Source organism: Chenopodium quinoa, unplaced genomic scaffold (assembly GCF_001683475.1).
Source record: "Chenopodium quinoa cultivar QQ74 unplaced genomic scaffold, ASM168347v1, whole genome shotgun sequence".
Lineage (NCBI taxonomy): Eukaryota > Viridiplantae > Streptophyta > Magnoliopsida > Caryophyllales > Amaranthaceae > Chenopodium > Chenopodium quinoa.
Window position 1 is genome coordinate 958,927 of NW_018743099.1, and position 26,724 is coordinate 985,650.

Here is a 26,724-nt window from a genome sequence, read left to right on the forward strand (position 1 = left end):
TATGGGATTTAAACCGTGAAACAAAAGTAGTATGGAGTAACAAGCTACCATATTTCCGATCCGATTCGATTTGAAAAATAAAAAATGGAAAAATTTCGAATTGAGAAAAATTAATTAGAATCCGATCTAAAAAAATGCATATTCAAACCTTTGCTTTTCTTATTGTGTATCTAGTTTTTCTTAAACATTTCGAATATCCAAAACTTTTGGTAGGTGGTTGTATAATAGTTTAATTTAAAGATAATAATTTTTCTTATAAATTAACGGAGTAAACTAGAATATTTGAAGATTTTAAAAGCAAATCTGAAATATAAGGGTCTATTTGATATCACTGTCGTTTTCTATTTTTTTGTTTTTCAAAATCATATAATATATATCGTATAATGAATCACTGATCAAACTTATTTAAATATAGATAATTTTGAAAACTGATTACAGAAAAGTAGAATTGTCTTTGTTTTTTTTGCCAAACAAACCCAATCCTTAGAAAATTGGATTAGATGAGAGATTGTTACACACCTGGGTGTACCGTATCCCAACTAATCCCAAAGTTAGTTTTTGTTCTTCATTTGATGATTGAATGAAAAACAATTATCAAAATGAGAATAATCAAAATAAGAGCAAATAGTCATAAGTGTACGATACACCCGGATGTGTAGAACAATTTATAGGATTAGATATCCTATTTTGAATCGGATCACGGATCGGGTCAATCGGATCAGATTCTCTCACGGCCCACCCCATAAATGTCCGACATTGGGCTCAAACAAGAGGCCCGAAAGAATTATTTTTAAAAAACCCAAAAAACACGAAGAAGCAAACCCTAGTTCGTACTAAATTATCCACCTTCTTCTTTTCTGCACACTCTCTTTGGCAAAACAGCCGCAAGCACCTGCATCAGAGGAGAGAGAGAGAGAGAGTAAAAGAGTTGAGAGAAATCAACAATGGCGGAAAAGGCAGTTACACTCAGGACTCGCAAGTTCATGACTAATCGTCTTCTTTCTAGGAAGCAATTCGTTAGTTTTCATTCCATTTTCTTTTCTTTTTTATTTATCATTTTGATTCCTTAAATTTTTAATTTTTGATTTCTTAATACTTAAACCCTAATTCATCTTTCAGGTCATCGATGTTCTTCATCCTGGTCGCGCAAATGTTTCCAAGGTATCATCTTATTTTCTCGATTTTTAATCGCATTTTCTTTGGTGATGGTGTTGTATTTTTTAGCTAATTTAAAATCAGTACCCCTTAATTTCCTTTAACAATTGAATTATTTTTTACGAACATGTAATTTGCAACATTAACAATAATTAGTATATCATGTGATTTGCAACATTCATATTTTGTGTAATTTGCAACATTAATAATAATAATTAGTGTATCATGTGATTTGCAACATTAATAATAATTAGTATATCATGTGATTTGCAACATTAATAATAATTAGTATATCATGTGATTTGCAACATTCATATTTTGTGTAATTTGCAACATTAATATGGTAATTGTAATTGATTAGTTCTTCTTGTACTGATGTTTGATTATGCTGGAACCAAGTGTGCTGAAGCCTAACATTATTTGTTGATGAATATTATGTCAGTTTTAAAGTAGTTGATTTCGGTGCTTGTTTTGTTGTCTTGTTCTTAATGTATCGTGCATATTTGTATTAAGCAGTGGCTACTAATCTTACTATATGTGTAGTGTAGCGAACGGGTCATGGCAATTGTTGCTTTTCTAATCCTCTGAATTGTTAATATAGCAGCTTGTTAATGTATGCAATTATAATGCCGCTAGTTTACTACTCTACGTGTTGCAGTTGTCGTGGTTTTTTTTTGGAAATTGATCAATCAGTGGTGGACACTGCAATACTCACCTTCGTAAATGATTCCAATTAGAAGTTTTGTATGTCTATTGTTGGATTTTCAGTTATTTTCCCTCGATTTGTAAATGTACATCTTTGAAGAACATTGTTCCATGATGAATGTATGTTGCTTCTGTTAACATAACCTTACTCTACATTTGTGTCTTCCAAAATTACTGCGAAAGCTGTGCAATATTTATTTGTAGCTTTACTGTCTTTAGTGTGATGTGAATTTGTGATGTCTTTGCTTGCTGAATGTCTTATCACAATTTTCTTTTTGATAGGCTGAGTTGAAGGAAAAATTAGCTAGGATGTATGATGTGAATGATCCAAACTCTATCTTCGTCTTCAAGTTCCGTACTCATTTTGGAGGTGGTAAATCAACTGGTTTCGGTTTGATTTATGATTCTGTTGATAGCGCTAAGAAGTACGAGCCCAAGTACAGGCTGATCAGGGTAATTTCGATCGATCCTTTTCTCTTCTATTTTATCCATGGAAATGGGGTACCACTAGTTGTGCTTTACTCTCATACTCTGTATGTTGCTCTGATTCACCTTCCTTCCCTTTTCTTTTGTGCAGAATGGATTGGCCACCAAGGTTGAGAAGTCGAGGAAACAAATGAAGGAGCGAAAGAACAGAGCTAAGAAGATTCGTGGTGTTAAGAAGGTAGGACCAAGCACTTTTATTGTCTTCTCTTTAACTAATATCTTCCCGTATGTTCTGTTGAGCTTTGTCTCCCTGGTATACATAACCCTTTCATGCTATGGAGTCTTCTCTTTTCAAATTTCAAAGTGCTGTACTCATTTTCTAACCCATGTCTTGTTTGTTTTGGCAGACTAAAGCTGCAGAAGCTGGAAAGAAGAAATAAGGAACTAATTATATTGAGGATGTTGTATACAGTGGTGGAGCAGTTTTCTTTTTGGTGCAACTTCCTTTGCAGCTATCGAAAATTCTTTTCCTTATTAACTTGTTTTGTTACTTGTCTACTCCAGTTAGCATAGCTTTAGTGAGAGATTTTGAGACTTATAGCAGCTTGTATGTTCTACTCTAAAGTATGTCGAGATTTCTCTCAACTTTTTTGTCTCACAATGGTGGAATCGTGATTATTTTTGCCTCAACTCTATATTATGCTTTTTGATCTGTGTTATATTTTGATCTTGTCAGAAACTTTATGTATTGTTTGATCTAGCGTCTTTTAAATGATTTGTTGAACTTTTGTATAATGGCTTAAAGGTTGAAAGCAGTTCAAAAGGCTTATTGTCCATAGTAGTGTATTGTCTCTACTCTATAGACCATGGTGCATAAGGTTTTGACCATGTCTCTACTCTGAAATGCTGAGGTTTAATTGGTTATTGCTATTGTGAAATGAAAATCATAAACAGAAAGAGCATCTTTTAAATAGCAACCTGTGGACTGCTTCATGTCCTGTTGCCTGCTTGTAAACTGGTGACCAATTTTTCTAAGCTTGAAGCTGTCAACTCGTGACAATGCTATGTCTTGTTTTTCTTATTCTAACAAATATTGGCTTACTTTAGAATTGATCATATCATATTGGTTTACTTTAGAATTGATCAAATCATATTGGCTCTAATGGCATTAAGAAATTAAGAAATTTGTCATAACTGGTGAGACTGAAAACAACAAAAGGACGGGGAAACTTTTTGTTTTTGGGAAACTTTTTGTTTTGTCATTGCCAAATTGAATTAGACGGTTTATAACATGCAAGTACTACAATTTTAGTAACTTTAGTCTTACTAAGCATACTTATAAAATGCTTAAGAATCAGCCTAGGGCGTTTTATTTAGCTGGCTGAGATAGATAAGATTGTTTTCTTGAATGGTGGGTTTGATGAGAATGGGAATTTGATTTAGAAAGATCTTCAGGTTGTTTTAAATGAGAGGTTTTATAGGTTTGCTCAAATACAGCATCCTGATAATTGTGTCGTGATAGTAACAGTGAATGTTGGTGACAAATTGAGCTTGATCAAGCAAGATAGATGGGGCAATAAGACGATTTTAGATGATTTTGGTTGTCAGTATCTGTACTTCATTAGTCCATCAGCTCATTACTACTTAGAAAGGTCTGATGAAAAAATTATTTCCTGAACAATGATCTTTGGCCGGTAACTTTCCAACATACCAGTAAATAGATTTGATATGGTTTGTCTGAGCATAGGTATCTTTGTATTGTTTCAACTCAATATTAAAAAATTGGCATTCCTAATTTTTGCTTGTTTCTGAACTTGCTGTCCGATATAATATTTCTGTGCTGTCCAAAAACTAGGCTTATATGTATGCAATTTGCTTTGTTATTAACTTGTGCAAGGAGCACTTAATTTTAGATGATCTTTAAATTTGACAGGTCGAATAAAGTTGAAGTTCAAACGGAATTTTCATCTATCATTAGAGTATTAGGGTCATGGTTTTCATATTTTCACAATTAAGCTTGCTTTTTACATGCTGTAAATGAAAAAATCAGGGGTTAAGTGGTATTATATGCAAAGAGGTTTTCGTAGAAAGAAACTTCTTCCACTCCATTACACATTTAAAACAGTGCAGCGTGCAGTAATCCGTAAAAATGCAGGGCTAACAATGACACAGAAGATGACAGAACCAACAGCAAGGAATGTACTTGAACTCAAAGAGTTGCATTGATGCCACATACTTGTATAATAAATCATTAGTCCGTAACAAGTATCTTCAATTGATTGATGAATGTCCTTGTCTACAACCTTGACTGCTGATATGCTTGCCTTCGTTCTCAACTTGTTCATGCTTCTCTACTCAACATTCGCATTTCTCCTTATAGTGCTTGAAACATCAATCTACTTGTGACTTTGGCACGTCTTTAACTCTTTTTCACAGACTTTCTGCGAGCATTCCAAATATTGTTTCGAGATCAAATTTTGGCTATAATATTCATTGAAACACCTCGAGCCTTCTGCTGATTAATGGCTTGTGGCTAACTTAGAGAGAAGTCCGTAAACAGCTCTCCTGCCTCTCCAAGTCTGATCACTGCTTAGGTTGCTGTCTATTGGATTCCCCACGATACCCAGTGCTACTAAAGAATTGTAGTAGGCAACAAGCTGTCCTAGAGCCTTGGTTGTGGTTGTTTTATTGAAGCTAAGGTTCAGGACTCCAGGACTATAAGCTTCAATAGCAGCCCCTTGACGTTAGTGATCTTATTTATTGCCCGCTATGTACAACTCGAGCAATGTGCAAATTGACAGTCCTGTTAATAAAATCATCAATGTGAAAAGTTTGTTACTCGTATTTAAAAATGTGCATGTAAAATTAATTTGAATAATTTGTTATTACAAAACCGTGACATAAATTTGGTACTGAATTATTTTGTGATATCTACAAATAATACAAGTATGAGAGTGATGGATAACTCAAGTGGTTAGAGCTTCCCTCCATTCCTGGGATCGATTCTCACCTCCGCCCTTGTGGCTCTCTAAACAACAAATAATACAAGTATAGAAGTATTATTTTAGAATACAAAATTTATTGCAATATATAATTCAAAATATAGTCACGTGAAACCTTTTTAAATTCGCCTCAATTTTAATTTTCAAATTTATAGTTACGAGTATCTATTTTTTCTGTTATATGTAGCTTGGGATATTTTAATCATAATATTTCATTCAAAATTATGTAGATTAGAAATAAAAAAATGAAAGAAATAGAGAGAGTGACATAGCTGAAAATTTAGAAAAAAATCAATTGAATTTATTAAGATTTTTTAAATTTCCAAAAATAAAATAAAAATCCAAAGAGACCAAAAAAAGAAAAAAAAAACATGCCCAATATTTTTCAGAGACCACAAAACAAAAAAAAAATCTACATGACCAATATTTTTTTTAAGAATACATTTTTAAAAAGAAAAAAATGCAAGGATATATTAGGAAATAACACGTGTCAGCCGTGTCTTTTTAATATAACTAGGTTAGTCTCTGTGTCATGCATTGTAATTTTCAATAAATATAATTAAATTATCTTTAATTTTCAATAATCATAATTAAATTATCTTATAATTAATTTTTTATAAACAAAAAATTAAATTCTAAAAACATAGTTGACAAAATTGGATCAAAATGAATGAATATGAAAGATATGTTAGGTATTAAATGATGTAGAAATTGATCAAAATTATGTTAAGAATTTTTTTTATAGATATATAAACATTTGTATTAAAGAATCAAATCTTTCTATTTAAAGTAATTATATTGTATAAGATTAGAGAATTTTATGTTCTTTTGAAAGCCGATTAGGGAATTATTTTTTATAAGATTTGATTCTTTATTAAAATTTAATTAAAAAAAATAACACTAGGAGATGATATATGTCATTACTTGTGTGTCTTTTAGTATATAGTTGGTTGATTTTTTTTAATTAATTTTTAATTTTTCTATTCCTCCTGTTTTATTTTTGTCACATTTTCTTTTCTTCTCCCCCTTCTTGTTTTTGGTGCATAAGTGCATAACCAATTCACCATCTCTTGCCGCCATAGGTTAGTTGCTTCTCCTTTATCTCTCTTTTTATGTTTATTTGGAAACAACTTAGATTTGTTTCTTTATTAGAGTTTAATAAACAAAAAAAATTACAAAAAAAAAAAAAACAATTAAGGATACACCAAGAGATGACACGTGTCATTACTGGCGTGTCTTTTATTATATAGTTAAGTTATTGACTAGGTTAGTCCCTGTGCCATGCACTGTAATTTTCAATAATCATAATTAAATTATCCTATAATTAATTTTTTATAAACAAAAAATTAAATTCTAAAAACATAGTTGACAAAATTGGATCAAAATGAATGATCACGAAAGATATGTTGGATATAAAATGATGTAGAAATTGATCAAAATTATGTTAAGAATTTTTTTTATAGATATATAAACATTTGTGTTAAAGAATCAAAATTTTTTTATTTAAAGTAATTATATTGTATAAGATTAGGGAATTTTATGTTTTTTTGAAAGCAGATTAGGAAATTATATTTTTATAAGATTTGATTCTTTATTAGAATTTAATAAAAAAATAAAAATAAAATTAAGGACACACCAAGAGATGATATGTGTCATTGCTGATGTATCTTTATTTTAGTATATAGTTGGTTGATTAGTTGATTTTTTTTTTTCTCTTACTCTTGTTTTATTTTTGTCACATTTTCTCTTCTTCCCCCCCTTCTTGTTTTTGGTAAATAAGTGCATAACCAATTCACCATCTCTTTCCGCCATAGGTTAGTTGCTTCTCTTTTATCTCTCTTTTTTTTTAAAAAAAAAACAGCTTAGGGAATTATTTTTTATATGATTTGTTTCTTTATTAGAGTTTAATAAACAAAAAAAAAAATTAAAAGAACAACTAAGGATACACCAGGAGATGACACGTGTCATTGCTGGTGTGTCTTTTATTATATAGTTATTGATTATTGATTGATGATTGATGGATATATTATTGATTGATGATAGAAGATACATTTAAGATTTTAACAAATTTTGAAAAAGATAATATCAAAAAATATCTTTATAATTTCACAAAAAAAATAATATTTTTTTAAGAATATTTATCATATAACAAAAAATTGATTGAGATTTATAAGAATTTTTTTTCTCAAATAGTCCATGATTTTTTATAAAAAAAATTAAGAATATATAAGAAACAAATTCAAAAGTTTCTTAACCTAATTAGGGTGTGCTAGTTCTCTTCACTTTATTAGACATGAACTTATTAGAACTTATTTAACTCATTAGCAAGTATTGAATTTATTGGAAGTTATTAGATATTATTGAAATTATTAAAAACTTATTAGATTGATTGAACTTATTGAAATGACATATTTTGTTCACTTTATTTTCACTTATTTAAGATCTAATAATTTTAGATAAATTCATAAAAATAAGTTATGATGAAGCTAAGGTTACCCAAGTACATATTACAAATAAATAAATTTACATAAGGTCTCATATGTTCAGTTAAATTAAATAAATTTTATCAATTTAAGTTTTAAAGAAGTGAAGATCAGGTGAATAAAATGCACTTTGAACATATTTGAATTTATCTTTTATTCATAACTTATTATTTTTCCATTCTTCACCTGATTTTTACCTATTTGATCTCTTTTTACTCTAGGATGTTGTTTCGGGGTTTTCTGATGTCTTGCGGGAGAGTTACAATTCCGAGACTGGAACCGGACGCCTGTACCTGCAAAACAACGGAGACTCCTGGTGGTGGGAGCTCCGCCTCCAACGGTCAAGTTAGTACTTGATTAAGGAGTAATTAATGCGGAAATTAAAGTGATTGGGTCTCTCTAGGTGAGAGTGTTTAATGTAGGTAATTTGCTTTGTTAGCGTGATCAGCCTGTTATCTCTGTAATCCCCCCTTAATGAGGATTAAGGGAGGTATTTATAACCTTGGGAAACGTGCCAATCCTAGGTTTAGATTAACCTAGGGCTGATTGGGCTTCCCTCGATTAATCGGAAGTTGGGCCTGGGTGGCCGGTTTCTCCATTAGGCATGGAGTATGCCACGTGTCATGACATAATAGGTCCAAGGTGGACGAATAAGCGCGTGCCACGTGGCAAGCCCTGACAGTTCCAACTGGGGGACACTTGGCAGGACCTGATTGGCCCACGTGGGGCATTCCGATTGGTGGGAGCAAAATCCTCTAATCATTTGCCCCTCACAGGTGGCACGTGACTGGTCACGTGTTACCTGTGACAGGTGTCGCACTGTAACAGGCGACGACCTGCTACAGGTGTCACTCGGCGAAAGGCCGAGAGATTCTCTCGCCCAAATTTTGAATTCTGGAAGTGACCCTTCGCCTTCCCACTTCGCCTATATATAAGGGAGTGTTGACTTCAGTCATTCACACTTGAGAACTTTGTGAGAGAACATTCGGACCCCTGAACTTGCTCTGACATTTTGGACTCTTTCTGCCTACCGCCTGCTCTGACAAGCCGACTGCAAAGGATTTTCAGAACTTCATCAACCGTCACTCGTTCAGGTAACCGTCGGTTCTCTTACTCTTAATTTTCTCTATTTTATTCTTTTTTGAAATGGCACCACGGAAGCACACGACACGACCTAGGTTAGTGATCAGCCGGTCACCGGGGACGGCTGAATCTAGGACTAGGAGTGCCGCCTGCCCTTTTCCGGACCCATCTTTGCCCTTTATACAAAGTCCGACTGTATCTGTGTCTATGCAGAGCATGATGGCCAGGACAAAAAAGACTGCCAGGATCTCAAATTCAGACGGCTCCTCCCACAGGGTGCCGATTAGTGAAACATCTGACCAGGTGCCAGATGTGGAAGTGAAACAAAGCGGCTTGAAAGTCGGCTGTTCTGAGGGAGGAATCAAAGTGACCCCTTCCCATTTCACAGTTGACAATTCTTCATTCTCTCCTGCTCCTTTTAAAGGAGAGGAGGCGGGCCCCTCCGGGAGAGGGGAGGAGTCGTCCTCTTCGGACTCGTCAGAGGACGATTCCGAGTCTAGCTCTTCTGGCCATGCTTCTCTGGACACAGAAGAGAAAAACAGTCGCCTGCAAGAGGCGAGGCTTTCTCACGCAGTTGAGAAGGGGGACAATTGGGCGGAGCCATCCGCCTCTTACCGAGAGCAAAATACCCCCTACTACTGCACGGTACCTCGGGGCCGGATCACGGCCATGCAAGAGAAAGTGGAGAGCTTTATCGCAAACCACACAATGGGCCCCGACTTTTTAGTGTTTGTGCCGGATCCAGAAGACACAGTCGTCTGGCCGGCTGGTACCAGTTATGATAGCGCCTGCTTTGGCTGCTACGAGGCGGCCATCAAGGCTGGGCTGCGCTTCCCACTACATCCGGCTGTTCAGCGGATCTTGGATGGGTATGAGTTGGGGTTATGGCAGTTAGCCCCGAACTCCTGGGTCAACGTACTCGGCTATGTGGCCGGGTGCGAACTGCACGGGGTGGAGCCGAGCTTCGAGGCTTTCGCCCACATGAACTACCTCAGCCGGACCCCTAAGGAAGGCGGTACCGGCTGGTATCAATTGACGAGCCACAGGGGCTACCTCATGACGAGAGGTAAAGCAAACAAATGGAAGGACTGGCGGTGCACCTTCTTCATCATTGAGAGTTCAGACACAGAGCTGAACAAGCGCCTCAACAGGTGGAACAGGAATCCGCCCCTTCTTGCAGGCGGCCGCAGCATGCCGCATGTTCCCCCCAAAGCTAAGAAAGAGATCCTGGATAAAGGACTCTTTAAAGTAGAGTCGAGGGTCGACTCTACTTCAGGGGTACGAGAGCAAGTACCCCTGCACTGCGTCCCGAGCTTCAAATGGCTCTACGACGAGTACTTTTTGGCCGCCTGTGGCCTCAGCAGTCGGTCCTCAAGAGGTAGTCGGCCTGTCGAATACTCTGTTGTTCCATGCATTTCATGTTATAACTTTTATTAACTTTGCTGTTTGTTTTTGCAGCGGACGCCATGAGCAAAATTACCGCCTCCAAGACTGCGGCGGCCATGTTGCGGGCCTCCATCATGCAACAAGCTTCAACCGACTCCCCCAACAAGGGGGCACCCTTGGTGGGCTTCGAACCTTTCACCCTCTTTTTGGAGTTGTGTTTATGCATATACTGACTTTTTTCTTCTTTTTTTTTTTAGACGGGCGCTCCAAGAGCTTCTTCTTCCCAACAGCCGGACCCCAAGGCCCGGAGGACGACTGTTGCGACCTCTCCTGGTTCTGCCAGGAAACATGCGGCGGCTGAGAAACAGCCGGCCACTTCTTCTAAAACTCCAGCTGGGCCGCCTAGAAGTATGAAGTTGTCCTTGTAAATTTTAGAGTTGCTCCCTTTTTTACTAGGTCTAATCCATTTGTTTATGCTTGATGCAGCCGGCCCTCAGGAGCCTGACTTGGTCGAGGTGGCCAAGTCTATGATCAAGGCCGTTCCTCCAGCTGAAAGGGAGGCGGTCAGGGGTGTCGGCACCCTTGACCTAGACGGGATTGCAGGGGTCCTTGCTGAGGTATACTTAGCATATTTTTGAGTATTTGAATTCCAGGATGCATGTTTTCTTTTTGTTTGGAAACTGACGCTTGTTCCCCTTTTTACTTAGGCCCTGCTCCGAGTGAACGGCCTTCGCAAGCCGCTTGACCGGAAGAACAAAGAGGTAAAGGCTGCAAAAGCTATGGCCGCCTCTAACTGTGATAAGGCAATGTTTCAAATTGCCCAAAATGAAGTTCTGACCATTGATATTCTTTATTATCAGGCGCAGGCTACCGCCGCTATCCGGGTTCAGTTAGAGGCGGCCCAGAAGAGGAATGGCGAGCTGGAGGTGACCATCAACAACCTCAAGGCCGAGCTGAGACCTCTTCGCCACAAGATTTCCTCATACGAAGCCTTGGAGAAATCCTTGGCCAACGTAAAGGAACGCCTGGTGACCCAGGAGAAGAGTCTTACTCAGGAGCTCTCGGAAAAGGCCGAGCAAGAGAAGAAAGAGCTGGTCCGGGAGATGATGGAAGACTCTGCTCAAATCCAGCGCATGACTTGGGGCCGCCTCTTCCCCAATGCCGACTTTGCCTCATGGGAAAAAACGTACCGCCAGTGTTCTAACACATATAATCAAGAGATCCTGGCGGCTGCTGAGGAAGAGGCGTTGGAGGAAGCGTTGGAGGAGGAGGAGCCGGTAGTGGCGCTTGTGCCGCTTGGGGGTAATGCATCAAAGAAGGATGCAGCTGAAGCCGAGTCCAGCAAGAAGAGTGCTGACCAGGCGGCAGCTACTAATATTGAAGATCTGCCCCCTTCTTAAGCTTTATGTATTCTTTCGACGGCCTGCGTGCCGTTTGTTTTGTATTTACCCGGCCAGGGGGACGGGGCTCTGAATATTTTGCCGGTCTTTAATGACCGGCTTCTTTTAAATGAATTTTTTGTTTTGCTTCAAATTTGTTCAAGTATTGAATATTCTGATATCCAATTGTACACTATACCGACTGTTTTACATGGCCGATAGTTGCAGACAGGTACGGATAGTTAGTCACGCCGCCTATGCCCCTGGACAACTGGTTGTCTGTTTCCAGGATAGACGATCAGTCGGCCATTTATCCAATCGGTATTCGAACCATTTTAAACTGGATCCCCTTTAGGCAGGCGGTCCTGTCATTTGTAAAATTAACCAAGTAGGAAAGTGGTCTGACCAAGTAAACATGATTGTTTCCTAGTTGCCAAGTAACTGAGTAGTAGAGGTATCAAGCGGTGGGTACCGGTTGTTCCCCTTTATTCGCCAATGTTTGTTGGCTTTTAACTCATAAGTTGTTAACCTAGCAGGAGTAGTGGTTGAGACTTGAGAGCCCCTGTTTGCTAAAAACAGGCGGACGACTCATACCTTTTAGGCTCCATACTAAGTTTGAGAGTGACTATGAGTTAACTTTGGAGTTACTCAGTCGCCGTCACTCCTGCTTGAGTAGTAAAGGTACCAGGCGGCGGAGGCCGGCTGAACCTTTTGATTCGCCAATGTTTGTTGGCTATTAACTCAAGAGGTTACCTAGTAGGAATAGGGGTTTGAGTGCCCCTGTTTGCCAAAAAACAGGCGGTCTACTCAAACCTTTTAGGTTCCATACCAAGTTTGAGGGAGTGACTATGAGTTAACGTTGGTGTTACTCAGTCGCCGTCACTCTAGCTTGAGAAGTAGAGGTACCAGGCGGCGGAGGCCGGCTAGACCCCTTGATTCGCAAATGTTTGTTGGCTATTAACTCAAGAGGTACCCCCTGCATTTATCCCAAGTAATACAGGCGGTCATCTAACTCAGATGTCAACTGCTACCACTGGTTTGGTTAGTGATAGAGTTATCCTTGTCTCAAAAACGGCTACGTGGTTGCCCTTGGGGACAGTCGTATAGGTGCCGTGTAATTAGTTTATAGAGCAATGTTCCACCCAAAAGGGAGCTGCTCTCTACGACGAATTTCATCCGGAGGGATGCCGCCGGACGCCTGCTATGATGTTGGGACAGGTCGTATTAGTTTTGAAGATTTGATCAGTTGGCATGGCGCCTGGTCTGATCATTCGGCCTGTGGCCTTGGTTAGTTCTTGGTGAATGTAGGTGCTAAGTAAAAGGAGGGTAGCCGCCTGTTAGGCACAGGGTCGGCCAGGCCCTAATCTTTTTTAGCTAAGTATAAGGGGGGTGGCTGTGTGTTTGGAACCAGTCGGCCCTCTTCTATGGAGAGTAGCCGACTATATGTCCAGACGGCATGCCCCTATGGTGATAGAGAAATACTCAATGGAGAGTAGCCGACTGTAAAGGTACAGGCGGCATGCCCCTCTGAAGATAGAGTGAAATACTCAATGGAGAGTAGCCGACTGTAAGGTACAGGCGGCATGCCCCTCTGAAGATAGAGTAAAATACTCAATGGAGAGTAGCCGACTGTAAAGGTACAGACGGCATGCCCCTCTTAAGTAAGAATTTAAACATGGAGAGTAGCCGACTATTTGTTAGTAGGCGTGCCCCTCTTAGTACAAAATTGAATATTAAGTGCAAACTTTTATTAAGTAGCCCTTGATTATTTACATCATTCAAAAGTCAGCAAAGGCTTGCCCCTTCACTGCTTTTCTAGGCTCGAAAGTAACTTCGAGGCTCTGAATTTCTATGGCCCATTTGATCATTCGGCCTGACGACTCCATGATGGTCAGTGGCCGCTTGATAGGTTGGTCTGTATACACGACGGCTGCATGTGCCAAAAAGTAGGGCTTCAATTTTTTAACAGCCATGAAGAGTGCAAGACCAAATTTCTCCACTAAGGGATACCTCAACTCGACATTTTTCAGTACGTGACTGACAAAGTAGACCGGGAGCTGACAGCCGTCTCTTTCAGCAAGGAGAACAGCGCTTAACGCATGATCAGAGACGGCCAGGTACATGTAGAGTACTTCTTTGGGCAAAGGGCTGACCAGCCTCGGCAAGGAATGCAAGTGAACTTTCAATTTCTGGAAGGCGGCCTCAGCATCCGGCCCCCATTCAAACCTTGCCTTTTTCTTAATTGCCTGGAAAAAGTATAGGCATTTGTCGCCTGATCGGCTTAGAAATCTTCCCAAGGCCGCCAGACAACTTGTTAACTTCTGAACCTCTCGAATGGTACGAGGCGACTGCATGTCAATGACCGCCTGCACCTTCTCAGGGTTTGCCTCTATTCCTCTCTGATTGATAAGGAATCCGAGAAATTTCCCAGACTCAACTCCAAAGACACATTTCTTGGGATTGAGCATGACATGGTGCCGCCTGAGTGTGGCGAAAGTTTCTCGGAGGTCCGTCAGATGATCTTTCTGAAGTTTAGTCTTGACAATCATATCATCAATGTATGCTTCGACGTTTCTCCCAATCTGATCAAAGAACACAGTGTTTATCATTCGCTGGAAGGTAGCCGGGGCATTCTTAAGACCAAACGGCATGACCGTGTAACAGTATAACCCCTGATCAGTGACGAAGGCCGTCTTCTCCTGATCTTTCTTCCATAAAGGAATTTGATGGAAACCAGAGTAGGCGTCCATAAAGCTCATCAAAGCATGGCCGGCTGTTGAGTCGACCAGGTTATCAATTTTAGGCAGAGGGTAACTGTCTTTGGGGCACGCCTTGTTTAAGTCTGTGTAGTCTACACACATTCGCCAGGTGCCATTCGGCTTTTTAACAAGCACCACATTTGCAACCCAGTCTGGGAAGTAACATTGCCGAATGAACCCTGCATCAAGTAATTTTTTAACTTCGGCGGCTGCCGCCTGACTTCTTTCTTCGCCATGGTTCCGCTTCTTCTGTCGTACCGACTTCTTTTTCGGATCCACGGCCAGTTTATGTACCGCCAGATCAGGACTAATGCCTGGCATTTCATGGACTTCGAATGCAAAGATGTCCTTGTATTCTTTCAATAGTTTGTGAAAGTCGTCACCTAGGACTCTCAGAGCAGTCGTCCCAACTTTGACTGTTCGGTCAGGACACGAGTCGTCTAGGATCAGATCTGTATGCTCACCAGCCGGCTGAGGGCGGAATTCATCCGACCGCTCCTCTGCCAATGATTGCTATTTTTTGTTCTTTCGTGCGGCCCCTGTCTGGGATGCCTTTCTCTTCTTGCCGCCTGCTTCTTGAACAGGCGCACTCTTCTTGACATTGTCAAGGTCTGTTTTTCCACCACTTGACCCAGTGGCCATAACAGTGGGCTTGACATCCGAGAGATAGCACTCTCGGGCCATCCTCTGATCTCCCCTTAGGGACCCGACTGTCCCATTATCCCTCTCAAACTTGAGCAACATAAGAGATGGGATTATAACAGCCTTGGAATTATTCAGGGTTGGTCGTCCCAGAATCATGTTGTAGGCCGAGAGTTCTTCTACTACCAGGAACCGGACTACCATGTGTCGTCCTTCCCGTTTTTCGCCCAGGCGGATGGGTAAATCCACTCGTCCCACTGGGTGGACGACTCCTCCTCCAAACCCTATTAAAGGGTGGGAGGCCGGATGTATGCAATCAGTCTTATATTTTAGTTTCGACAGACATTTGCTACTGATGAGATATGAGGAGCTTCCGGTATCTATGAGGATTCGGCCAAATCTCTGGTTGGCCACTTTACATTCAATAACGATAGGGTCGTCATGCGGCCCTCTTACCCCTCCTAGATCTTCTTCAGTGATGACAATCTCAGGAAATGAATATTTGGACGGCCGTTCTTGGTGAACGGAATTTACATCTAACCACCTGATATTGTCTTTGTTGCCCCTAATAGTGGGGCGCCTCCTGAGAAGCCGCCTGCAATGGTGTAGACGACTGCATCATCTGTATCGGAGCTGTCGGCCTGTTGATTCTTTTTGGTCGACTGCTTTTTTGAGGAAGTGTTCCTCGTAGATTTCTTGACATAAGTGTCAAGATCACCTTGCTCAGCCAGGCGGTCCAGATACCGCATGAGACTGATGCAGTCATTGGTGTGATGACCAACATCTTCATGATAAGCAAAAAAATTTTCTTGGTTCCGGTTGTTTGCAGAACCCTTCATGGGGACCGGCTTCTCAATTGAGATCCGTCCCTTGATTTCGTTTAGGATAAACTGGTTATCCTTGTTAAACGCATACTTTGGGGAGTATGGTTTGAATTCTTTTTTCTTTTTCTAGGCCGGCTGTTTAGAGGAATCAGCCGCCCAGACCTCTTTTCTCTTCTCATCTTTGTTTGACGACTGTTTCTGTCGTCCTTCTCTTTTTTCGGACCTTTTCCCGTCCGACTGTTTTACCGTACAAAGATCAGTCGCCTGTATATAGGCTTCCGCTTCAATCAAGGCCTCTTGAAGAGTCGCCACCCTCTTTCGGACCAAATCAAATTTGAAGGTCGACCCGTCCTTGAGACCTCTGAAAAAGTCAATATAGGCTACTTCATCCGGTAACCCTTGAATCTGTATTCTCATCAGGTTAAACCGCCTGATGTAAGAACGAAGCCCCTCCTTCTCGCCCTGCTGAATTGTTCCTAAATCAAGGGTCGTGGGTTCGATCCCCACAGACGGCGCCAAATGTTTCGGGGTTTTCTGATGTCCTGCGGGAGAGTTACAATTCCGAGACTGGAACCGGACGCTTGTACCTGCAAAATAACGGAGACTCCTGGTGGTGGGAGCTCCGCCTCCAACGGTCAAGTTAGTACTTGATTAAGGAGTAATTAATGTGGAAATTAAAGTTATTGGGTCTCTCTAGGTGAGAGTGTTTAATGTAGGTAATCTGCTTTGTTAGCGTGATCAGCCTGTTATCTCTGTAATCCCCCGTTAATGAGGATTAAGGGAGGTATTTATAACCTTGGGAAACGTGCCAATCCTAGGTTTAGATTAACCTAGGGCTGATTGGGCTTCCCTCGATTAATCGGAAGTTGGGCCTGAGTGGCCGGTTTCTCCATTAGGCATGGAGTATGCCACGTGTCATGACATAATAGGTCCAAGGTGGACGAATAAGCGCGTGCCACGTGGCAAGCCCTGACAGTTCCAACTGGGGGACACTTGGCAGGACCTGATTGGCCCACGTGGCGCATTCCGATTGGTGGGAGCAAAATCCCCTAATCAGATGTGTTTTATTCACTTGAAAAAAAAAAACTGAAAACAAAAAACGATGCCAAATAAGCCTTAAATTGAATTAAAGAAAAAAGGGTCGGAAATAAGACTATTTTCAATTCGGCCTAAACGGCCCAAAAAACTAAAACCTTAGAAGAGAGAGGAGAGAAAAGACAGAAAAAGAAAAAATGGACTATTTTTTTTTGTTTTGTTTTGTTTAGTGTTTGTTTTGGGTGTATTCTATTCACTTGATTTTCACTAATCTGAACTTATTTTAACTTATCTTAACTTATTAGATATTATTAAAAGGTATTTTAGTTGTAAACTTATAATTTGTATTACAGTAACCCTTATGAACTTATATAAAATTAAATGAACTTATTATATTTGAAATGAGTGAAAATAAGATGAACAGAACAAACCCTTATTAGAATTTAAGGAAACTTATCTAAACTTATTGTGATTTTTTTTTTTTTTTTGGATATTTAGATAAGCATAAAGACAATGAGAATCGATCCCAAGAACTCTTGAGCCAAAAAAAGCTCTAACTACTTTAACTGTTCATTGACCTGATTGTGATTGATGATTGATTTAATATACTGATAAATCTATGGAAGATTCTGACAATAATTTTTGAGAATAAACAATGCTTCGTAGTAAAGTAAGGATAAATTCTTAAATATATACTATTAATAATACTTAGGGATGTCAATGTGTTGATCAATATTTGAACAAGGTCGATTAGAACCTATTAAAAACTCGTTCATTAATTGAAGAAAATAATCATCTTTTGGTACTTCAATTTTTACTACTATTCTAATTATGAGAATGTATGTTTTAAATTAGTTTACACAAACATTAACGGCTAACAACGACATATACAATCCTAATCCGTAAACACTCGTGACTATTAAAGACCCTAAACTTAGACAAAACTAGAGTGTACCCGTGCAAAATGCACGGGATATATAAGAAAAAATATATTTAAAATGTGGAAAATTGATTTTTGATGTTGTAATTTAGACTTGAGCTGTAATGGTCGGTTTTGGACTGGTGGGTTCTTTTGAACCCCAATTAGCTCTGTTATACTGAGTATTAATAATAATCGTATTAGTAATATGCTGACACCTGATGTGCTATGCTGAAATACGGAGTATGATATTGTAAACAAAGCTTAGAAGCTAAAAAAACAGGGGTTTTACTATTTTATGTCGGTGGCCATACAATGCTATTATGGGGTTTACTTTTTCAAAGTTATAGAGGTTACTCGTTCAGTGTTATAGAGGTTACTCGTGTAACTCAGTTAGTGTCATATATGAGTTAGTGTCTTGCTCTAGGAGTTATATACTTTGTTCTGTTGCAAGTAGTTATTCGCTGAGGCCAATTGCACAAAAACGTGTTGTATATTTTTTTTGTTTTTGATGATTAAAGAAATGGAACATGTTTGGAGGGTAGTCCCTAAAAAAATGCATATAATTGAAGGGTTGGAGATTTAAAGTACTATAATTGAAGAGTTGGGGATTTAGAATACATTTATTTTGATATGTTATACTACGTACTAAAAAAAAACACACACACACACATAAAGTGAAATGTTAGTAGTAGCCCACTAAAAAAAAAAAATAAAATAAAAAAAAATAAAAAGAAAAAGAAAAACAAAAAAAAGAAATAGTGAATGGGTAGTTACTGATTATTTTTTATTTTTTTTTATTTTATTTTTTTTGGTAAAAAATGATAAAAAATAAAATAAATAATAAAGTTTTTTTTTTTTGAGGCCAAATAAATAATAAAGTAGTGGGATTGGTAGTTATTTTTTCCTTAAATGAAAAAATAAATAAATAAATAAAATAAAATCTCATATGCATGAATGCATGATAATTGAGGATTGGGGATTTGGAGGGCTCTTGACTCTACAATTATAATATAGATGTCGAGGAAATGTCTAAGAACTTTGGTATAGATGAAAGTTCTAGAGAATGATTTTAATTTGCTTACTTCATCACAATGACGCAAATTCCAATGACGCAAATTCCAATGACGCAATTGTAATTTCTTGAAATAATTTTCTAACATTATTTTTTCCCTTATAACACTTTAATTAAAGCCTAAACCCCAATTTAAAATGATAAAATCATAGTACTAAAATTCCAAAAGCCACATTGCCACAACTGCCCCATCATTATCATTAAATAAAATTAAAAAAAAATTGGAAAATGAAAAAAAACCGCCAAAAATAAAAAGCCAAGCCCATACTATGTACGGAGTAAAGAAACTTACTAAACAATTTTTCCAAAAAAAAATTAAAAATTGCGAAACAAAAAAAATAAAGGGTAAAATCGTCCAAAAGATAAAAACAATACAGTTTCCCTAGTCTCATTACTTAACTAAGAACGACACATTTCTCCCTCACTTTCTCTCACTTCCTTAATTCTCTCTATTTCTTTCTCATCATATTTTCTCTACATTTTCTTTCGTAATTCAACTCCAACTCTCAATTTTCCAACAATGTCGCACCGTGGCGGCAGTGGTACCGGCGGAGGACGCGGCCGTGGTGGTGAATCCGGCGGACGGGGTCGCGGCGATTACGGTGGTGGTCGTGGTGACTACGGTGGTGGACGAGGTCGCGGCGGCGATTATGTTGGTGGTCGTGGTGGTGAATACGGTGGTGGTGGACGAGGTCGCGGTGGCGATTACGGTGGTGTTCGTGGTGGTGGACGAGGTCGCGGCGGAGATTATGGCGGTGGACGAGGTCGTGGTGATTCCGGCGGAAGAGGTGGTGGTGGTGGCCGAGGAGGATTCCGACCGCCGAGTATGGGAGTATTGTCGGAAGAGATTTGGAAAGCGGCGAGTGTTGATGGATTGAATAAAGCGATGACGGAGTTGAGTGTTAAGCCGACGCCTAGGTCTTCCAAGTCGTTGAATCCTCCGAGAAGACCTGGTTTTGGAAGGGTTGGAACGAAGTGTAATGTTAGGGCGAATCACTTTGTTGTTCAACTTGCTTATGAAAATAGTGATTTTCATCACTATGATGTAATCATTCTTTCTCTCTCCTCTTAATTGTTTTCATTTTTGTCAATTTTTTTGGTGTTTTTTTGCTTAGATCAGCGGTTCAGTTGTGATTTTGATGATTGCGGTTTTTGTTGCATGAAATTAATTGAATTTTAGGGTTTTGATGGTATTTATGTCACAGTTTTTTTGCCCAGAAATCTAAAAAACTACTCCGTATTTTTTTTTTTTTTTTGGTATTGTTTAGATGTGTCCAGTATGTGCGGATGTGCCCATAGTCTCATGATTTGGATGTGGGGTTATTTTGTTTGGTCACTTAAGTTGTTTGAGTGTGCGCCATTGTGTGTTTTGTTTGAAGCTACATTTAGGAGTTTAAACCAATATTCATGTTTTCATCTGTGCTCATGTCATCATGTGGAAATTGTGGTTACTCTTGCACGTAGTCTTTAATCTGGTTATCATTTATTGCAAATTTTTCCTTTGATTTTTCCCATGTAGTTTATTATTTTCCTCCTCTTTTTTCTGTGTGTGCTCGCTCGGGTGCGCGCTATGGGCTCTATGGTAATTTCACTTTATGTTTGTTAAGGGAATTAGGGTTAGTAGGCGTGTGTGCTCGGGTGCGTGCTATGGGCTCTATGTTAATTTCACTTTATGTTTTAAAGGGTATTAGGGTTAGTAGGGTGCGGTTGTGAAGACATGAACTTGTCAGCTATTCTCCCTTCTTGAATTGGGATTCGTAAATTACAGATATTGTGTGTATTTGACAAGGAATTCGTACATACTTGTACCGGTGACAAATTCTAGTTTGGAAATAGTACATTAATGAAAGGATTGTATAGTGCAAGAGAATGAGCTATGAAATGAGATTATTCTAGTTTCGTAAATTCTAGTTCTGTTGTCTGTGCTCTCAATTTTAGCTTTTACTAGTGTGCCTTTCCTTTCATAGATTTTGTGGAAAACATGGAAGAGTTACATTAGAAGGTAGAGATCGGTTAAAGTGTGTCCTTGAATGACAGAGTAGGATAATTAGAGTACAGTACTCAAGAATAGGAGTTTATGCGCTGATGTGAACTATGGCTGCTTTAATGACCTCTCTGTCCTATCTTCTAATGTAAAGGATTTAATCCAAAGAGCATATTGGTAATGTGTTTTTTTTTTATTTATTTTATTTTATTTTATTTTTTTATATAAATTGGGGAACAGGTGTCGATAACCCCAGAGGTTACCGCAAAGAACTTTAGCAGAGAGATTTTGAATAAACTTGTGAAGGATCACAAGGCATTTTTGGGGGGTCGGATTCCAGCATATGATGGCAACAAGAGCATCTATACTGCAGGTCCCTTGCCTTTCACGACTAAGGAATTTATTGTTGAAATGCAACGTGAAAAAAGAGGCAGTTCAGAAATGTAAGCTATCTCGATTGTGTAATATCTCTCTCTCTTGGTATTGTCAATATCCTGCTTAATCTTAGCTGACTGGTAATGGATGGATTGTCAGGGAGGTTGCTAAATTTAAGGTAGCGATCAAATTGGCTGCCAAGGTTGGCCTGTATAATTTGCAAGAATATCTTCGTGGTCGGACTTCAGAGGCCCCTCAAGATGCCATCCAAGTTCTTGATATTGTTATGCGTGCATCTAAGCCTCTTAATGAGTAAGCTTTGTTTCTTCTATGCTGTAAACTTTTACAATCTTGTGCTGCTGTGCAGTGTTTGTTTCGTTGAGATGGTTAGAGAATTTGCTCTTGTTATGTAGTTATGCAGTGATTGGGAGATCATTTTTTTTCCGTTAAGCTGGGTTCAGGGCCCCTTGCAGATGGTGTAGAGTACTGGAGGGGTTACTATCAAAGCATTCGGCCCACCCAAATGGGTCTTTCTCTGAACATAGGTGTACCTTGGCAAAATTTTTTTGTTTGTCTTTGTTCATTATATGAGTATTTTTATATTGACTGATTATGAGCTGTTGAATATTGCTTTTGTAGATGGGTCTGCTCGTCCATTTTATGAGTCGATGATGGTTCACTATTTTGTTCAAGTGTACTTAAATTTGAGGGATCTTAACAGGCCTCTTAATGATGCCAATCGTGTAAAGGTACTTCCATATGATTTTGGTAATATGTAATTTGTTTTATATATTCAGTGTTTTTTTTTTTTTTACTTGCAATGTGTAACATTTCACACTTGCAAATGCATTAGTTAAAATAAAAATTTGATAGTTTGAAAGTATAAATTGAGACGAATTTAACAAGATCCTACGTGACTATTTTTTTGTGTCTAACCGTCTATTAATTATCAAAGATAGTCAAAGTGGATTATTTGAGTAGTGTAAAAGTCAAAGTGTAGCAAGTAATAAAAAACGGAGGAAGAGCACTATCTATATCTCTGTTTTTTTTACAGGTCAAGAGGGCATTGAAAGGGCTTACTGTGGAATTAACTCATTTGAGCTACAAAAAACGCAGCAAAGTGACTGGTGTCTCAAGTGAACCTGCGAACCAGCTGATGTATGTTCCAAGATTGCACCTTTTTAACTTTTTGGCCTGAAGTTGTGACCCTCTTTTTCCTTTGATGGATGATTAGTGTTTTTGTTCTGTGTTTGTTTTAGTATGTTACATAATAGTCATATTGTATTATTGTGTTTTCTTTTCGTTTCTTCTGCACATTTGCTCTTACCTTTCTGGTGGCAGAGACCCCACAGATAGGACATTACGAACTATCTTTCTGGATTATTTGGGGTGGTCATTATTGTTATATTTGACACAGTGTTTTCATTCTCTTTCTCTGGTTCTTGTTCGTAATTACTAAAGCTGGCATTGAACGTTTTCTGGTCAACATGTTTGCAGGTTTACTTATGATAAAGTACAGTTGTCTGTTTCCCAGTATTTCAAAACTAAGTATGGGATTCAGCTTCAGCATCCTTTTTTACCATGCATCCAAACTGGGCCATCTAGCAGGCCTAACTATGTGCCTATGGAGGTGGTTTTTTTGTGTTTCTTATTTCATCTGCATAGTTTTGTTCCCTGTGTTTTGCATATTGATTATAGGCATTTGTGAATTCCTCTACAGGTCTGCAAAATTGCCCATGGACAAAAGTATGCTAAGAAGTTGAATGAGAGGCAGGTGACTGCTCTCCTCAAGGCAACTTGCCAACGACCTGAGTTAAGAGAGGAGAGTATTAAGAAGGTAATTTTTTTTTTTCAATCAAGCTATTTTTATAATTGAAAATTTGTCTTTAAGAGTTTTTGGTAGTATTACTCATCCTTTGTTCTTTGCCTCTGTTGTCTGAAGATGGTCAAAGACAATAGGTATACTGAAAATCAGATGACCAAGGAGTTTGGAATGAATATTTCTGAAATGTGTACAACTATTGATGCCCGTGTGCTGCCTCCTCCAATGGTAGATTGTTTTAATTAGAATTTATTTTTGAACACCATGGGGTTTTGCAGTTTTGACATTCCAAATGCTATACTGATATTATATTCTTTTCCTTTGAAGCTCAAGTATCATGACAGTGGGAGAGAAAAACAAGTTGCTCCTTCAGTTGGCCAATGGAATATGATTGATAAAGTAACGATTTGATTTTTTTTTTTTTTTTTTTTGGGGGGGGGGGGTGACTTTTTGCCGTGGTCCTCATCAAATTTATGACTGTCGTTTCGGATGTGCAGAAAATGATTAATGGTGCATCTGTAAATCGTTGGACATGCCTCAGTTTTTCAAACAAAATGGATCTAAATGCAGTGGACCTTTTCTGTACAAGTCTGGTTGCCATGTGCGCTAGCAAGGGGATGGTATGTTTTCATGGCATGAAAGTATATGCTTTGGTATTAAACTAATACTTTCTTCCTGACAATAATGATATTCTTGTTGATTTTTCCTAATTTTGCTGCCAGACTTTCACTCAGAAGCCATGTATTCCTATACATGTAGCTAATCCAAATCAGATTCAGAAAGCACTTTTACAAGTCTGGACTGAAGCCAAACAACAGTTGCAGTTGTTGATCATAATATTGCCAGATTCAAGTGGATCTTACGGTATTTGGCCATTATTACTTTTTAGATTTGTTTTTGACATGGGGTTGTTGATTGATAGTATGGAGTAATTAGGTTATTTTTTTGCCATGCAGGAACTATAAAAAGAATATGTGAAACAGAGTTGGGAATAGTCTCTCAATGTTGTCAGCCCAGGCAGGCTGCCAAGAATAATAATCAGTACATGGAAAATGTAGCTTTGAAAATCAATGTGAAGGTAACTATGCAACTTATGACTTATGCTTATTGTATATCTATGTACCCATCTTTTTGTTTATTTATGCTCATCATGCAAATGCTCAAATCGCTCAGGCTGGGGGGAGGAATACTGTTTTGATTGATGCTGTTCAGAGAAATATACCTCTTTTGACTGATCGTCCAACAATTATTTTTGGTGCTGATGTTACCCACCCTCCACCAGGGGAGGATTCTAGTGCCTCAATAGCAGCGGTATGGTTCCCTCCATAGGGATTTTAATGTTCTTAATATACCCTCTGCTCTTTGTTTATCATGGTGGAAGCTGTTATCCATGTACATGCTGTTTATCACAGGTAGTTGCTTCAATGGACTGGCCTGAAGTGACGAAGTACAAGGGGCTTGTCTCTGCCCAGGCTCATCGGGAAGAGATTATCCAGGATCTTTATAAAGTTGTTGATGATCCAGTGAAGGGAAAAGTACATAGTGGAATGATTAGGTAAAGTATCTATAACCTTTTCCTGCTGTTTATATTATCTGAGTTTGAGGTTTTTGATTGGTTTGTTCTGGTTGTAGGGAATTGCTGATATCTTTCCTAAGAAATACAAGGCAAAAACCAGATAGGATTATCTTTTTTAGGTATAATCGTTTGCTGATTTGTGTGTTTAAACCATTATTTTGATTTTTTTCTCACTGACTCCTTATTTGATGAGGTAGGGATGGAGTTAGTGAAGGCCAATTCTCTCAAGTTCTGCTGCATGAAGTGAATGCTATTTGGCAGGTATGAAATTTTTCCTTGAAGGCTGTCAGACTAAGAAATTTCATCACACAAATTAATGACTTGAAGTTCGTAGCTGGGTTTTGCATGTTGAATCACCTGTCTTTCTTTTTTATTGCTTTTGAAGGCCTGTGCGTCTTTGGAAGAAGGCTATCTTCCACGTGTGACATTTGTGGTTGTTCAAAAGCGGCATCACACCCGTCTCTTTCCTGTTGATAATAGAATGACGGACAAGAGTGGAAATATTCTTCCGGGTTTACTTGCTATCTTTCTCTAAAATTTATGCAATTCTCGAGAAATCTTATTGACTTTTTTTTAACTTAAGATATTTATTTTGAATTGTGCTCTGATCATATATCTCTCACAGGTACTGTGGTTGACACTAACATTTGTCATCCATCAGAGTTTGATTTCTATTTATGCAGTCATGCTGGGATACAAGTAACTTGTTGTAACTTTTTAGGTTTCTTGTTTTCAGTTAATTCCTTTTAGGCTCTAGCCATGCATGCTAATTTCTCGAGTTAAACTAACCATAGGAACCAGTTTATTTACATTTTTGTTTGATACAAACAGTATAAATTATACATCGTGTATAAACAACTTTTGCTTTTGTATAACCACCCTTTCTAGTTGTTGAATTTCTTCGGCGTTTCTGCTTTACTTTTGTTGTGATTTGTGTAGATTTAAACTTTTTAGCCATGGCCGAATTGGCCAATACATTAACTGTCTGGTTACATATTCAATAGTTTCTGAAACTTTGTGAATGACATATGTAGGGGACAAGCAGGCCCTCGCATTATCATGTGCTGTATGATGAGAACAATTTTACAGCAGACTTACTTCAGCTGCTGGCGAATAGCTTGTGTTACACGTAATAGTCCACTTGTAATTGGTTTTCTTGACTTACTCCTAAGATTTATGGTGTTTTGTGTGTTGAAATTGGGTGTTGAATTCTTGTTTATACAGGTTTGCTAGGTGCACACGTTCAGTCTCCATTGGTAAGTTTTCAACAAGTATAGATTCTTGGTTTCTTCGACAGCTGTATTGAGTACCAACAATAACTTTCTGTATTAATTTTATTGGCAGTCCCTCCAGCTTATTATGCACATCTTTTGGCATTCCGTGCTCGTTATTATGTTGAAGGTCTAACATTGTCAGATAGTGGTTCCACTAGTGGCGGCAAGGATTTGACAGCAGAAAGACAGGCTCTGGCTCAGGCCCTTCCTAAGATAAAGGACAGTGTGAAGGATGTCATGTTCTATTGTTAAGAAGCAGGGTAATGTCTAAAGACCTAATTATATAATTAACTAATTTTGATGTTCTTTTGAGCATTTTGATGCTATTAAGCTGTGGATAGGAAGTACAGTATTGGCTTAGTTCATCTATAGCTTCAATAGTTTTGGGGTTTAGTTTTGACTATGATGTGCAGTGTTTTTTCTTACTATAATTTTGGGTGATAATTTGTTCACACTTTTGAATATGTAAATATCTATATATATCTCCTATTCAGTCACTTAAGTTTGTCTTTTCTCTAATCACTTTGTCTTTTAAGGGTTTTGGTTAGACTTTACCCTTATTTAGTACTACTTATGTTGGTGTTTTTAACATAAACCACTTTAACTTATGTTGGTATTTTAAATACTACCTCCGGTCCACTTTACTAGCAACTTTGAGGGGGTTTGCGGAGGCCGAGGCAAAACTTTTAAGGGGTGAATTAGAAAAAGTAAGGGTATGTAATTAGGAGATAAAATTGGAGGCAATAATTGTAGTTCCCTTTTTTGTTTTTTGTAAGCCCTTGTACTTTTGTGAAAGTAGTGATTTTTATCTCATATTAGA

At 38.4% G+C, this 26,724-nt stretch overlaps 1 protein-coding gene and 1 pseudogene across 1 annotated transcript; both read left to right on the plus strand.

Moving 5' to 3' along the window:
* The first annotated feature begins 833 nt into the window (after nt 1–833).
* Nucleotides 834–3,030, plus strand: LOC110731821 (40S ribosomal protein S24-1). Its single transcript, XM_021911705.1, has 5 exons — nt 834–1,016; nt 1,120–1,161; nt 2,143–2,313; nt 2,438–2,524; nt 2,694–3,030. Exons 1-5 carry the CDS (start codon nt 945–947, stop codon nt 2,724–2,726), a joined length of 405 nt encoding a protein of 134 aa, XP_021767397.1. The 5' UTR covers nt 834–944; the 3' UTR covers nt 2,727–3,030.
* A 15,891-nt stretch (nt 3,031–18,921) lies between these two features.
* Nucleotides 18,922–26,423, plus strand: LOC110731822 (annotated as a pseudogene).
* Nucleotides 26,424–26,724: the final 301 nt, after the last annotated feature.

What these genes read in the sequence shown, in the direction of transcription:
- LOC110731821 (XM_021911705.1), top strand. Translation starts at nt 945, where the DNA reads ATGGCGGAAAAGGCAGTTACACTCAGGACTCGCAAGTTCATGACTAAT. An exon ending in GTCGCGCAAATGTTTCCAAG is followed by an intron (nt 1,162 to 2,142) that starts GTATCATCTTAT and finishes TCTTTTTGATAG; the next exon opens with GCTGAGTTGAAGGAAAAATT. An exon ending in AGATTCGTGGTGTTAAGAAG is followed by an intron (nt 2,525 to 2,693) that starts GTAGGACCAAGC and finishes TTGTTTTGGCAG; the next exon opens with ACTAAAGCTGCAGAAGCTGG.